The sequence below is a fragment of the Ostrinia nubilalis genome, chromosome Z (assembly GCF_963855985.1).
Source record: "Ostrinia nubilalis chromosome Z, ilOstNubi1.1, whole genome shotgun sequence".
Lineage (NCBI taxonomy): Eukaryota > Metazoa > Arthropoda > Insecta > Lepidoptera > Crambidae > Ostrinia > Ostrinia nubilalis.
This window is the reverse complement of record NC_087119.1, coordinates 13,549,417-13,564,987: the sequence shown is the minus strand read 5'-3', so window position 1 is coordinate 13,564,987 and position 15,571 is coordinate 13,549,417. Positions and strand designations below refer to the sequence as shown.

Below are 15,571 nucleotides of genomic sequence, written 5' to 3'. Positions count from 1 at the left end.
CTTAGGCGCAGTCGTCTTTTTCAACGCATGGTATCGATTCAAATAAGATGGCGCTAGTGTTAGGATGATGATATGATTGAAAAAAAAAAATGATTGATTTCAGAAATTATGGACGAGATTTAACTCCGTGCTACCATACTACATAAATACATTGTATGTTTAGTAAAACTAAACTAGTTTTACCGGCACCGAAATAAAATGTCCATGTAGGTATGTTCCAGTTCCAGGCCACAGTTAAAAAAGTGTTTTTCTTTGTCTATGGAGCTAACCTTGATACAAAAAAGCGGGAAATGTGAATTGTTTTTTAGATTTTTTAGTTTAGTGCTTCTTTTGCTATAACGCAAGCCACCGAAATGTTTTCTAAAATATTATTTTAAATCACACAACATATTTTATCACTTTCAGTGTGTACATAATAATTTGATTATTTGCTTTGTGCAAGTAAAATATTTTGCTAAAATTGTTTAGTTTATTTCTCAGTTTATTTATATAAAGAAATGTTATTTTATTTTTTTTACCCCAAGAATTTTTAATACAGTCCGAAACAATATGTAAAAAACAATCAAGTAATTTCGAAACATAGATTACAGTCTGAATTAGTAAATAACTATTTCAGACCTTTATTTTTACATTTTATTTTATTGATTTTTTTATGGGGCAGGTAGGTACCTAAATGAGCAGACACGGATCACCTGATGGTAAGTGATTCCATTTTGTACTTTTCAGTTTTCATAATTAGTTAGTACATGAATTACCTAACTACTTATTAGTACCGAAGAGATATTTGTTTTGCACACCGCAAATCTACCCTTTTTTGCATGTTTACTTACTTAGCGGTCCAGTTATAAAGTAGCTTAATTATCTTTTATTTATTCTTTGCATTCTGCGATTCAAATGTTGAAAAAATCTTATTTAGAATGTTAAGTGAGGATCAGGGGTCCCAAAAATATTACGTTAATTTTACTCACCAGGATTGCAGTAGTGCAGAATGCAGATACAACTATCACCATGTACGGAGTTGGAGCAATGCGCATCATGACTCCTCGAGACTACTTAGTCAGACGCAAACACAATATTGAAAGGGCTGGAAATTATGATTTGCTTTATCCGCCCGGCCTGTGAGATTCGATGTCAATGATGATTTGACTGTATAAGCGTCTGCGGCCTAAGTGGGCAATACTTAAATTAGAAGCGATTTTGCGTTTATCGCAGAAGCATTAACGCATATTATAGGTAGTTATCATGGAATCTGCGTATACCTTAGCAATAAGTAGTCAAGGGTCTACCTAGGATATTGTAGTAAGCACAAACATACTTATAAACCAGATATAAAACATTGTATTGGTATAACTATCCCACAAGAGTACCTAGTGACTGTCGATTCCTATCATCAGATATGTTTATTATAAAACCGGTCCTCTTTATTTATGATTGTGTTTCATTTATTTATGCCTTACAGTCACTGATGACTCCTTACGTGATTTTTTCTAATTAAAAGTTCGGATAATTAATAATTCAATTAAGTGGTTCAATAATATCAAGCATATTAGATAATTTTTATATTGAGTTATTTTTTCATTAATTGCATAAATTTTTATGCTTTGAAGTTTGGAATGAAGGTTGATATTCGTGTTTTTTGGCGCGGTGCCAGCCAAACAACATAACGCTCGAACGAAATACGTATACGTTGATAACCGTGAAAATAAACTTCTATGAATACATTTTCACGGTTTAAACAGTCAAGAAGCAGTATACGTTCGATATTTAGTACGGCAACCGCTTAATCCTTGAGAAAACACGAAAGTTGTTTATATTTACGAAGTGTCGTGCGCGATTCCGCAAAACTGGCTCACCAATTTTGGATATCCTATCACCCACCGACTGGTAAGCACTAATTTATCTGCCAATATTATAAAGAGTAAAGTAACTAACATAAGAATATATTTCTATTCGTTTAACCAATATTATAGCACTTTAGTCTTTTGTTATTAGTACGTACCTACGCATCTTAGCCAAAAATTGTGATGTTACTATGTAAAGTTCTAACAGAGTTAAGTACATTGAGACCGTTTGATCACCCCTGCAAGTTTTTGACACTTGAAAATTGCTACACTGATGCAATGAAGTAGATATTACCTACACGTGATTTAAGTCTGGCAATAAGTAGGTAGGTATTATTTCATTGAAAATAATGAATACTCAAACTCTGAGGTCATTCTTACCTATAGTACCTACCTAGCAATACCTATACGTTACGTTATTACCAGACAGGTAACGTCGATTGCGAACCTAGGCCTACATTTTTAAAAGTTTTACTGGTTTTACTAAGTGGCCTGAAACCAGAAATGATTCATTTACATTTGTGTAAATTGTAGTGTACCTTCATAAGTAAGTAAAATATTGGCATAATAATAATACCTTAATATTATGCCGTGGTAGCTACAGTACAAGTTTTAGTTTTACTATATTCGCATAGCCTTTCGCCGAGCACATAATCCACAGAACCAGCTTACATTTTACTTATGTTTAATATTTTTTATTTCCATATCAAAAGGAAACAAACATACATCCAGCGGTGATGAAACTCCCCCAATACCAGAGGAGGAGCTGGAACAGCAGAAAATTGAACATGAAAAGCAGGTGCAAAAGGTAAAGCATAAACTTTATTATCCGCAATTATTCGAGTAACTTAAAACACTTTCATTTGACTTCAACATTTTCGGCAGTTTCGATGAATCAGAATAAGGTCTGAGCTAAGTGTAAGTATAAATAAACATTCAATAAAAATTAACGATTCACTCCTCAGTAGGCACGCGAATTTATTACTAAGTGCCTACTGAGGAATTTAAAAAAAAAGTATAAGTGAAGGCAAAGTAGGCTTATAGCTCTACACTACATAAGTAGTGGTCAAGGCCATCCTACCCCCTAATTCAAATCCAGAAGCAGCGAACGATATCTCAAGAAAGAAAGCTCCCATACCTAGTAGCGTAAAAATGGTAAAATGTAAACCTTGGTAAAATAATTACTAGACTTATTAAAGTACCTACTGATTCTCAAAATACAACTGGTCGATAAATCGATAAGGCCAAACTGTTTGAATGCAGCGCGAGGCGCTCGATCCAGCAAGGTCAGGTCGATATAGTTACGGAAAATTGCTAGCAGGGATTTGATATGACTTAGCTGAAGTGCACAGGCGGAGGTCCTGGTACCTAGGCTCATAGTCTGTCTTAATAAGACAACAAACATGTAGTAATTGAATGAAGCCTTATCACGCCACTTTTTTTCTAGTTTTTGATAGATCGATATGACCAACAAAGGAACTACCTAAGTAGGTATCCGTCAGTATTACGTACTATTAATAATAGATATCAAAATAAAAATAGATATTTGAATAAGCTAATGTATTGTGTTGCTATGAAGTTTTAAATTAATATTTTCACACACATATAATATTGATTTAGATATCTAGGTACTACTATTTAGATAGGATCTCGAATTCATAATGCGATGAGTGTCGTAGAAAAGATGTGAGTTGTGAAAGCACATCTAACTTGAAATTACACAAAGTGTTCTTTGAATAACAGGAGAAAGAATGCCAAGCGAGGGAGGCAGAAGAGGTTCGACAACTCGACATAGAGCTGTTGCACCAGCGAGCGATCGAAGCGGAAGAAGAACAAAAGCGAGAGGTAACTAACTGAGTGTCCTCTGCGTTGGACCTCACTTCACGCAATCATTTAATTCCACGTTCGATCGTCGTCAGGCTCCTCGTATAGGATGTAATTTTTTGCCTTACAATGTATGAATAGTACGTTGCATACGCTTGTTTGTCTAATTTTAACACCATTATTCAATTCAAGACAATACATTCAAATTGATTCGAGATCTAGGTACTTTTCCAATACTATTGTTGTGAAGAATCTTTGCCATAAAAGAATAAGTAAAGTCATTAGGTATATAAGAAAACATAAAATGTCTACGTAGGCGTCAAGGGTTCCTGACTTTTGATACAATAAAACTTATGCCTGCGCAAAATAGCGTTCCGAAATCGATTACGACCACCCCTACTCTAAAGCTGTAGATGTAGTAAAGGGCGACTAAGGAACAAAACATCCAAAGATCACGCCTTTAACCCATCTGCCAAAAGCGTGAGGAATGCAAGTTAAACCTTTCATTGAATCAAGCAAATTAATAAGGGTGTGCTTATGCACTGACGACTACATCGCCCGATGATGTAAAAAACTGACTACTTAGTTACTTTACAAAATTAGACATTTTATACTAATTTACATTTAGATAGCCGAAGCAGTGGAAGAGTTACGTGGCATGAACACCTCGTGGTCTCATCATCGACTCTGCGACTTGCAACGTCAAGCTGCCAGGTGGAGGCACAGTCGGCCTTCTATACCAGATACTACTAAACACTACAGGGTAAGTCACGAATGCTTATTTCCACCATAAACTATAACACTACCCTATTCAAACACAACTGTGCTAAAATCATAATAAACGGTTTTACGATGGTATATCGTCGTAGTTGACTCTTTACACTGATAAGGGAATTTACTTATTTTGATTCTTCTTGAAATTCAGAGGAAAAAATGTTGGTATAAAGGTACTGGTTCCTCCTCCTACATTCTCTACCTAAAATATATTTAGGCTGGTTTGCACCACCTAACTTTAACGGTAACTTTAACGATTACCGGTGGTTTTTGTATGGAGTTTGACAGATTTTTGACGTTCGTCAAAGTTAAAGTAAGACGTAGCACCATCTTCAGCCAAATTATGTATTTTAGTGACTTTCATGGCTTTCAAATCAATAAATCAACCAGAGTTTTCTTCCAGAGCGTCCTGAAGAAGGCATGCAGTGCACAGTTGACCAAGCCTCAGTCCAGCCAGAGTATATGCGAGGAGGACGGCATATTCATCAACTTGTCTCGCCTTGGCCCATGCAGAGGTAAGTTTGCGTGCTTGCTGGTAACTAGTTTAATTACGATTTGGTTTGAGCTACATTCAAATATTGTAGGCTTGTATGTTGGTTTTGTTTTTGTTTAGTTTTTCAAAACGATTCAAATATACCTAATACCAAGCTTTAAATTAAGCCAAATTAAAAAAAAAACAAGTCAGAGTTTTCTTACCAGTAGTAGCATAAAAACATATGGAGTAAAATATTATTTCATACAACATTTATGGAAAATTAAAATTAACTGGGACGAAAACCTACCTAACGAGTTTTGTTATGAAGATAATCAAATATTTAAATTTAAATATAATGTGAAATAGTCAGTGTTAGTTAGCGCTTATCTAATCGGATAGGTATTTAAAATAAACATAGTTTTTATTAATATTAGGTTTCTATCTATAAACTTACATAGTTGAGAGGGTGGTGCGACTCTACATTGTGTTGTGCCCGTTTTATCTACTCATACAAACTTTTATATGAGTAACAGTTGTGGACGTACCTACCTACTTACAGTAATTTTCAATATATTATTACATTCAGTAGGGTGCGGGACAATTGTATAACCGGGTAAGTAATTTAAAATACGATGCTTTTGAATCGTTTTATTACATTCAATATGGACATTTAACAAATTTCGTTTCAAATATTATCGAATTATCACACACAGTAACAGCAATCTAATATTGCTTACTTATCTAATTAAGTACCTACAAAAATGATCAAAGTATCGTAAAAGTTAACGAAAATGGTCATAAAATAAAAATTCCAACCCAATCCTATTGTTAAATTCGATTATTTAGCAAATATTTTCAAAATTCATAAAAGAGCTACTACTAAATATTTTAGGCTGAGTTGCACCATCTTACTTTAACTTTGACAAACGTCAAGAAGCTGTCAAACTCCATATAAAAACACTAGTTATCGTTATACCTACTCGTAATAGTTACGGTCAAAGTTAGGTGGTGCAACTCAGCCTTAGACTCTTTGTTTCGTAAATTCGATCAATTTAACTATCATAATTATTATACCCTTTAAAAATTTTAATACACCCCTAAAATAAGAGTGTAATAAAATGAATACACGTCTCTATCACATGTGAATTTGTCTCTTAGATCGGAATTGACTTGCTTTAATTAGGCCACATATAATTCTATTAATACAATCAACATACCTATACTTCTAAATCTAACGATTATCACATAAACCGAGTTCGTGACGTCTTGTCTAATATCACCCAATATTGGGGAGTACAATTTTTGAATGTAGGTAACTATTGTATAATTTAAAACACTTTTTAAACATCTTAGATACATGATCATTTTATACTTATAACTAAAACATCAAATCGCCGTACATAATATTGACCAGGGAAATAGCCTTATAATGTATTACGGTGTTTTGTAAATTTTTAACAGTGTAGAATTAATTAAAAGTTTCGACTTACACAGCAAGAGGCGCGGCGCTCCTGGATCGGTGCGGCCTTTTTTATTGGCATCTCATCATAAAGAATCCTGATCTTCATATCCTGTAAAAATATTAAAATTAAGCTCCACTGCATCTTTTAAGACCTTGTATGAACGAAAAGGTTTCCTTAACACTCTACATTTGGGGTCGGATTAATTGGCCAATTTTTATAGAAAACAGGGCGACCCTCTTTCGTGGGGCCCTAATCATAACCTTCACGCAGACCCCCTAACCGATGAGGGGCCTTCTCTGCTTAGTTGTTAATCCATTTCTGGACATCTCAAACACTGTATTTAATGGTTACGTTAAAAATTCAACTTTGTTTCCTTAACCAAATTACACTGCAATGTGACCTAGTGTCCAGTGAATCTTACCGGGTATCTTATTATGGGCTCGCTGCTCACAGGGGCTGCAGGAGCCACAAAGGCCACAGGAGCCACAGAGGCCACAGGAGCCACAGAGGCCACAGGAGCCACAGGAGCCACAGGCTTTTTCGGCTTCTTTTTGGTGACCTTTGTCCATTCATTTTTGCGAGCCTACAACATATCACATGGGTGTCACAACAAAAGTTGGGTGTGTCTCTACATACAGGGTGTTAGGTAAATGGGTATATGAGCCGACACTAGCCTATGTTAACAAAGCATATAAATGGTATGGTGAAGTCAGAAATTTGATATCATCATTTAAATTTTTTAAATGTTCCTACAAAATAAAATTTATAAAATCAGATTTGTATGAAAATTAAAATAATTAAAATGATGACATCAATTTTCTGACTTCACCATACCATTTATATGCCTTTGTTAACATGGGCTAATGTCGGCTCATATACCCATTTACCTAACACCCTGTATATGCTCTACATCAAGTGTAGATATTAAAGATAATAATTAATTTATTTATTTATTTATTTATTTAATTAGGACAACCAACAAGACAGACACAAATTCAAGCAAAGGGGTTTACATACATAATTTTGTCTTAGGACTAGGTGCTATCTTAATTACAGGCTGCCACGGCATGCAAAAGTGGACTTTGACAGAATGTGAAACTTAAACGTACAGCTGATTTTGACACAATATTCAATTTAATTTAATTTATTTCTATTTAGAACAATTTTAAACCTCAAATTTAACTGGCAGATCTTGGCTAAACGGACACATGTGCAAATGAGAGTTGTATTTTTTTCTTAAATTTACCCAGCGAGTCTGAAAAGATATCTATATCTTCCTCCTTACTGCACCTATTATATTGCCTCTGAAGCCTATTCATGGTGGCATGATGACCCAGGTTGCTTTTGGAACCCTGCACTAAAAAGGGTACGTATCTTGCGCGTCGAGGTAACTTGAAAGGGGCATTTAGGTTGATGGATTCCAACAACTTTGGACAGTCCACCACGCCGTTTATGATCTTGTGCAGAAGTATCTGATCCAAGAGTTGTCTGCGATCTTGCAAGCTGTGCAGTCCGAAATGAGCCAAGCGTTCCCCATACTTCGGAAGACTCCTGGCCTTCCCGGTCTGATATGAGAGATGCCACATGAACCGCTTCTGGATGCGCTCAATTCGCTTCACATGAACATCATAGTGAGGAGACCAAACCTGACTACAGTACTCAAGACCTGAACGAACAAGAGTCACGTACAGCAGTATTTTAGAGGAAGACTTTTTAAATTCCTTTGCGTTTCGCAATACAAAACCAAGCATCCTAAACCCTCTCGTGACGACATGATCGATATGCTTGTGAAAACGCAGGTTCTTATCCATAATGACCCCCAGGTCGCGAATCGACTCCACTTCCTCCAAAATTTGCCCGTTGACACTGTATACTGGCGATGGACTTTCCCTACTTCTCGTGAAACGAATAAATTTACATTTCTCCGTGTTTAGGAACAATTTATTTAAACTACACCACTGAGACAACCTATCAAGATCTTTTTGCAAAAGATGTGAGTCGCTAACATCTTTGATCTGCATACAGAGTTTCATGTCGTCTGCATAAAGGAAGCAAGAGGCATGGTCGAATACTGTAGTCATGTCGTTTATAAATATATTAAAGAGTATTGGCCCAAGATGCGAACCCTGCGGCACTCCTGAAGTAGCATGAAACGACTCCGATGAGAAACCTCTCATGACGACTCTTGACTCCCGCTGTCCGAGATATGATTCAAACCACTCAAGAAGACTGCCAGTAATGCCAAAGTTAGATAGTTTATTTAGTAAAATTTTGTGATCGACTGTGTCAAAAGCTTTGCTTATGTCAGTGTAGATAGTATCGACCGGGATACGGGAGTCGAGAGACCCAGCAACCAGTTGGACAAACGGGATGAGATTTGTTGCAGTGGAACGTGATACCATGAAGCCAGATTGCTGAGGTGAAATCAAGTGTTTTATATGGCACGATAAATAAGGGCAGACTAAGGACTCGAATACCTTGCTAAAAACTGACAGTATAGAGATGGGTCGGTAGTTTTTCACAGAAGCAGCGTCACCGGACTTGAAAATCGGAATGATTCTTGCTTCCTTCCAGATAGAGGGAAATACTCCCGTGGACAGAGAAGCGTTAAATATTATGGTCAACGGCAAAGACAAACAGTCGTAGCATTGGGCCGCAAACAAAGAAGGAATGCCGTCGGGACCTGCACCTTTAGTTCTATCTAAATATTTCAAATTATTTTTAACTTCCCTTTGGCTCAAAGATAGGCGTCCGAAGGAACCCGAGTTAATATTTTGTACCCCGACCATGGTGTTATGGGGCAAACTTGGTCTGTATACAGATGCGAAGAAGGACGCAAAGAGATTGCAGATCCCAGTCCCACTGGACTCCTCCCTGACATCAGATCTCATAGTAGAAGGATAGGGATTACTGTTTACTTTTTTACCTTTCAGAAAGGTCCAGAATCTTTTGGGGTTGGTTGATAGTGAGTCCTCGATTTTGGAAATGTAACTATGATAGCAGGAGTCGATCATGTCCGAACATCGTTTTTTTAATGTTTTAAAGGCTAGCTCATCTAAGGGGTTTTTATACTTTTGATAATTTAATCTGAGTTTATATTTTAATAATAATAATAATAATAAATACACTTTATTGCACACCAAACAAATAACATAACAGAAGAAAAGGAACACACAAGGTACAATTAGGCGGTCTACATAATTTAATTATACATAGTAACTTCAGTCAAAATCTATTATAACGACATCGACGGGACTAGGTACTCATATTTAGTCGTAAAGACCGATAGTTGTAACAACCAGTGACAGGTATTAATAGGAAAAATAATACATACTCGTACATGGCCGGAAAAATGACTTGAAACAGTGAAATCTAAGTATGATGGTGATTAATTTCAAGAACTTACTCTAGCTTTAGCTTTTGTAGTAGGTGCTGCAGCACTAGCGGTTGAGGTTGACGGCTGGGCCAATAACAATTCTCCTTGAGATTCAGCTGGTCGTTGGGTTTTAGATTCAATAGGGGTTTTAGATTCAAGAGGGGTTTCAGATTCAGTGTGGGTTGTAGACTCAACGGAAGTTTTAAGTTGATCAGGTTTTTTAGATTCCGCGAGTTTTTTAGTTTTCTGGGGTTTTTTAGACTCCAAGCGATTTTTAGACCCAACTTGTTTTTTAGGGCCAGCGGGTTGTTTAGCACCAGCTGGTTTTTTAGGTTCCTGTAATAAATGAAATCAATTAATAAAAAAAAAACCTAAATAACATACGTACCTAATATGGTACTGTACGGTAAAGAAAAAATGTGTTTAGCACCATTCTCTTGATAGCATACTCGTAAATTTCATTTTGTTATAGCATTAAATATTATTTCGTAAGTGACTTGTATGTATGGTGTACCTGGGTACTTCTCATTTACACTCAAATTTGATGGTCACACAATAATAGTTCATAAACGGTATAAGTTAGAATAATAACTTTGAAATCAGATGATAAAATATCTATTTAGCTACATACAAAATAAATTTTATCGTAATAGAAGCAAAAATAATACGAAAAAAATCACATGAAACGATAAAAAACGGGGTCATTTTTCGCGTTCTCATCGTGTCACACCTTCGGTTGCAATGAAACATTTGGTTACTGCATTCACAATTTTCATTCAATTTGTGTGTAGCATATACTAAAATCATCGTAATTAAATATACTTTCCACACAATAGTCAAAAAAATATCTTCTTATAATGAGGATCATTTCGATTTTTAGCTGTGAATGCAGATTTATAGGGCTAAGAAATCTTTAATACACAGTCCAAAAATTTTTGTTCTACGACAAAAATTGACGAAGTTATGGCCAAATTACTAAAAAAGTTCACTGACCGCCCGGCGCGGGGACGATGACGTCATTATATCCGATCCGAACGCTGCCGGCGTACTGCGTGGATAGAAAATATTTGTTTCTAGCCAAACTATCAGTTTTAGAGAAAAACTTGTAATAACATTTATTCATCAGAATAAAGTAAGCTATCGATAGGTAATTTTTAAAAATAGAAATTGTGAAAAATAACGCAAAAAATCCATACGCTCATACGGTTCAATGGAGCGCAGAGACGCGATTGGGGTCTCCGCGGTGGTATTTGGCGATTTATTCAAATAAAGTGTTCATAAGTGTCGTTAGAGTCATATCTTCTTCCAAGTAAAATATAAAAATGTATAAGTATTAATTTATTTACTTCTAACAATAAGGTATAGCTGAGGCAGATACACTCTGCCTAGGCTCTAAGACATTGCTATGAAGATCATTTCGATGTACACGCAATACCTACCTGTTATTTAGTTTTTCTGAGTTAAATCTACTTACCTACCTATCTATTCGCCGTTCCCATGGGCGGGCCAGCTGCTGCAGGAACGGACAGCTGCTCCCTCCTGGAAATCTATTTAATCTTAGCCTAGAAGCTGGGTATGACTCCCCCTCGGCCAGAAGCTGAGTATTACATACCCCTCCCCCCCAGGCCAGAAACTGGGTATGACTTGACCCCCCCTCCCCCCAGCCCATAGAAACTGGTTATGACTTGACCCCCCCCCCCCTCCCCCAGGCCAGAAGCTGGGTAAGGCTAGCCCCTTCCCCCAGTCCATAAGCATAAGCTAGGTATGACTCCCCCTCGGCCAGAAGCTGGGTAAGGCTAGCCCCTTCCCCCAGTCCATAAGCATAAGCTAGGTATGACTCCCCCTCGGCCAGAAGCTGGGTATGACTTACCCCCCCCCCCCCCCCCCCAGGCCAGAAACTGGGTATGACTTGCCTCTCCCCCCCTCCCACCAAGCCCAGAAGCTGGGTAAGGCTTGCCCCTCCCCCCAGGCTATAAGCTGGGTATGACTTATCCCCCCCCCCCCACAGGCCAGAAACTGGGTATTATTTGCATCATATTATGTATTATTATGTTCAATACAAACAATCATTAAGTTACACTCACCCCAACCGCGTCTCCGCATTGCATCGAATCCTATGAAAATGTGGTTTTTGGACATAGCGATACTTATTTTTCACAATTTTTATTTTTTAAAATTACTGGTCGATAGGTTACTTTATTTTGATGAATAAATGTTATTAAAAGTTTTTTTCTAAAACTGATAGTTTAGCTGGAAAAAGATATTTTCCATCCCAATAGTACGCCGGCTGCGCTCGATTCGGATATAGTGACGTCACGCGGCCCTGCGTACGTTGACTTTTAGCGGCAAAAACGGTCTATGTTTATTACTTAATATCTTCGTAAGTAATGGTCCGATTTGGATAATTCAAAAAGATATATCTTTCTAATGTCTTAAAGATTAACGTAGATACTAGTTTTATTGAATTTTCTACAACAGTACTGATCCTCATTATTTTGAATTGAGAAAGCGAAATACGTTGGTCACACGATTTTAGGTACCTAAAATTTTGAGTAATAATACAAGATTGCCGTTAAACGGAACACCAGCAAATAATCACAGCGTTCTATTCGGTTAATTCCATTGGGGAGGTGAGATAGGTCGATCGTCGCTCCGCGAAAAAAATACGTAACTTTTTGTGATTATCCATAGACATACCGTCGCTTGCTTGAACAATATTTTCTACCTCTAAAATTTAAACAATTTAATTGAAACTTTGCCATTGAAAACTTAACATGATAGACTTATTTGTGTAGTATTCGACTTGAACCGTTAAATTCAAATTTAAGGATAATTCATAAAAAACTAAAATTTTCGTCACCTTCGTGGCATCACCTTCGTAGTCTTTTATACACGAAGGTGATTTTAGGCCACGAAAGTAATTTCTTGCTTTGGTTTATTTTAAAATATAGTGACTGGTGTTTATGTTTTTACAATATTTTAATAACTAATAAATTATACGTGGTAAGTAGAGATCAGTACATCAATAAATAAATAAGGGCCTCGTATTTTTGTTGTCTGTCTGTATGACTGTATGTATGTCTGTATATGTGACTGTGTATCTGTTTAGATAAATTTAATCTGAAGTTCGAGTAAAAAGTTGTACAACAAAAATACGAGGCCCTCTGGCCTAAATAAAAAATATATTTTTATTGAGGTACTGATAATCCGTTTTTTGTTTCTTTAGCATTTCAGAATGCTACCAGTGTCACCCTTAAAACCAATTGCGTAGAATCTTGTAACTTAGTAGGTGACGTTATCGGTAAAATTTTATCTTGTATTTAAGTAGGTACCTATTTATATTATGTTATTGCTAGATAGCTGAAAATAAGACAAAATATATGTTTTTTAAACACTTAAGAGTCATTTACAGTAGTAAAGTTTGAAAAAATTATTGCTGTGAAGTACAGAATCACTTTCGTGGCATCAAAAAATTCAAAACGTTAAAGCTTCCAAACGAGACTCACTATTTGACTGATTTACTGAGAATACAATCTTCACATCAAGCGCTACAATTTTTGTTTAAAAAAAGTTGAAATAAGTTAGAAATAAAATTCGCCACGAAGGTGACGGTAAGAACCGTGGCGATGAGAAATACCCACCTATACCTATTTTCTACCTGCAAATATTAATGTACTTACTTTATTAGTTGTGGCTTTTTTTTCCTGTCGTTCTTTTCGCGGCTGTGTAGCCGGTTGCACCTGACCTAGCGATCTTGTGTGAATGCGGCTAGTGGTAGGCGAAGTTTGCGGCTGCAGACTCTTCGCATTCTTCGCAGCAGGTGTTGGGGGCTGAAAACAAAGTATTGTCTTAAGCTTACATTTGTGCTGGATGCCTTCTCATAAATAGGTAAATCATAATATGTATAGGCTAGATTTAGTAGGCTAGATTTTTTGCAATTAGGTACCTTGCTATTAGTCACAGTTACAATAATACAGATACGCTTATAAAAATAAAAAGAATGAACTTACAATTTTAGCCACAGGTGCTTCTTTAGCAGCAGCTTTGAAAGTCTTCGGCTGAGCCGGTTTTGCTTGAGACTCAGTCGGTATCGTTTCCTGGTAATAAAATGATATAGAATATATTTTTTTAGTGCAATTTCTTAATTTTTGCTATCAACCAGCTTCATGTAAAAGAAAAGCTCAATAATTAAAAGCGTTTACCAAAATGCAGGGTAGTGAATAATGAATATAACCATTTCAGCATTAAAATTATGTAAGTAATAAATACATTGTAGGTATGTACCTATGTATGTAAATATAAGTGGTACTGCCACCGACCAGACTTACAACCCGGTCAAATTAACTGCGCACCTGGCGGCTGTGACGTCACATTGACGCATTGTTACGAACGGGGCGAATTCGGGGAGATGTGCGGGTGAGTGCGAGGGAGTTTCGCATAACAGCGAAGTTCGCAGGTCGCAGCTAAATTAACCGGGTTGCATGTGGTTACATTAAGTGTATTTAGTGTACAAGAAAGTGTACTTACTTCAGCACTTGTGGCTGTTTGGTTCTTATTGTTTTTACCAAAATAGTTACCCATCTGTAAATAAACACATCGAGTATATGAAAACTATTTTTATCATGGAAATTAAAACGTTTAATTTTTTTTTTCGCTTATTTTCTTACGTTCGTTAATGATCGTGTCTGAATACGATTAGGTTGAGGATTGACATCAGTGGATGTTGACGGCTGCAAAAGATAATTATGAATAAGTATTAACGTATCAAGAAATAAAAATGCATCGAAATTAATACAGATTTGCTTAATGGTATATGTACCGGAGATGTGGCCCCTGTGATAGGATTATAATAAAAATCCTTTTTAGGAACTTTTCTCCCAATCACTTCACTGTAAGGTGTCGGTTGCCCCCATGGCGCCTAAAACAAACCAATATGTGTAATATCGTCCAATTGATATTTTTAATCTTATTATTTGGTGATTTAAGGGTTCATGGGTAAATTGCCAAAACCTAAAGATTTATTTTATCATCTTCGCTATTGTTAAATTCGTTGATTTTAAATGTAAAAAACCGCCAAGGCTTTTAATATCAAAGTTAATAGGTAAGTAACACTAAAAAAATATTTTGGTTACTGCTTATACAAAAAAAATGACTTGCGAACTGGAGGTTACTACTAAGTTTGGTTATGAGGAATTAAGTGTTGTGTAAATTAAACAAACTATTTTGTAGTGAGCTAAACCTGGTTTGGTTATAACCAACCTATAGGTTAACACTCAGATTGTAAGGCATTTTTTGTATAAGCAGTAACTAAAAATTTTTTTCAGTGTAGGTGCTACTTACATTTACAGTGAAAACATTGCTTGAGCCTTTAGCGCGATATAAAGTTATTTTATCATCAGCACATAAGGCATGTTGCTTCTGCAAGTTAATAAAACGGGGTTAAGATTCACAATGCTTGTTTCACAATGTGGTAGAGTGAGGCACGAACTGGCCAACTTTAAGTGCGATTACTTTATGTACTCTACATTGTGAAAAATTCTTTTTGGAAGACTTTTGCTTTAACCACACCAACGCGACAGGCCAACGCAGGTCGCGCGACCCGTCATTGGCCTTTGATCGCGCCGGCGATGGCGATCTGCATGCGTTATTGTGGTTGAAGCTTTAACACTAGAAGTGCCGAAGATTACGACCCCCCTAAAAGCGCCGCTGGGTCAATTTTGTCCCAGCATATATTTTGTAACATTTTTTAGTTTCAGGCATGAACATTATGGTTAAAACTATTTGTAGTATCCTTAAAAAATAGTTTATCTATACAGTT

At 36.4% G+C, this 15,571-nt stretch overlaps 1 protein-coding gene across 5 annotated transcripts in view; it reads left to right on the top strand.

Annotated features, from left to right (window-relative positions):
- The first annotated feature begins 993 nt into the window (after window positions 1–993).
- Window positions 994–15,571, top strand: part of LOC135086628 (voltage-gated potassium channel subunit beta-2) — a 36,243-nt gene continuing 21,665 nt past the window's right edge. For 3 of the 5 annotated variants that reach the window (XM_063981384.1, XM_063981383.1, XM_063981382.1), the window contains exons 1-5: window positions 1,653–1,884; window positions 2,555–2,649; window positions 3,585–3,686; window positions 4,294–4,428; window positions 4,843–4,954. In XM_063981384.1, coding sequence (XP_063837454.1) covers window positions 4,324–4,428; window positions 4,843–4,954 — 217 coding nt within the window. In that variant the 5' untranslated portion in view covers window positions 1,653–1,884; window positions 2,555–2,649; window positions 3,585–3,686; window positions 4,294–4,323. Of the gene's footprint in view, window positions 1,011–1,651; window positions 1,885–2,554; window positions 2,650–3,584; window positions 3,687–4,293; window positions 4,429–4,842; window positions 4,955–15,571 lie in introns of those variants that run through there. The other 2 variants (XM_063981381.1, XM_063981380.1) reach the window with 2 other exon arrangements.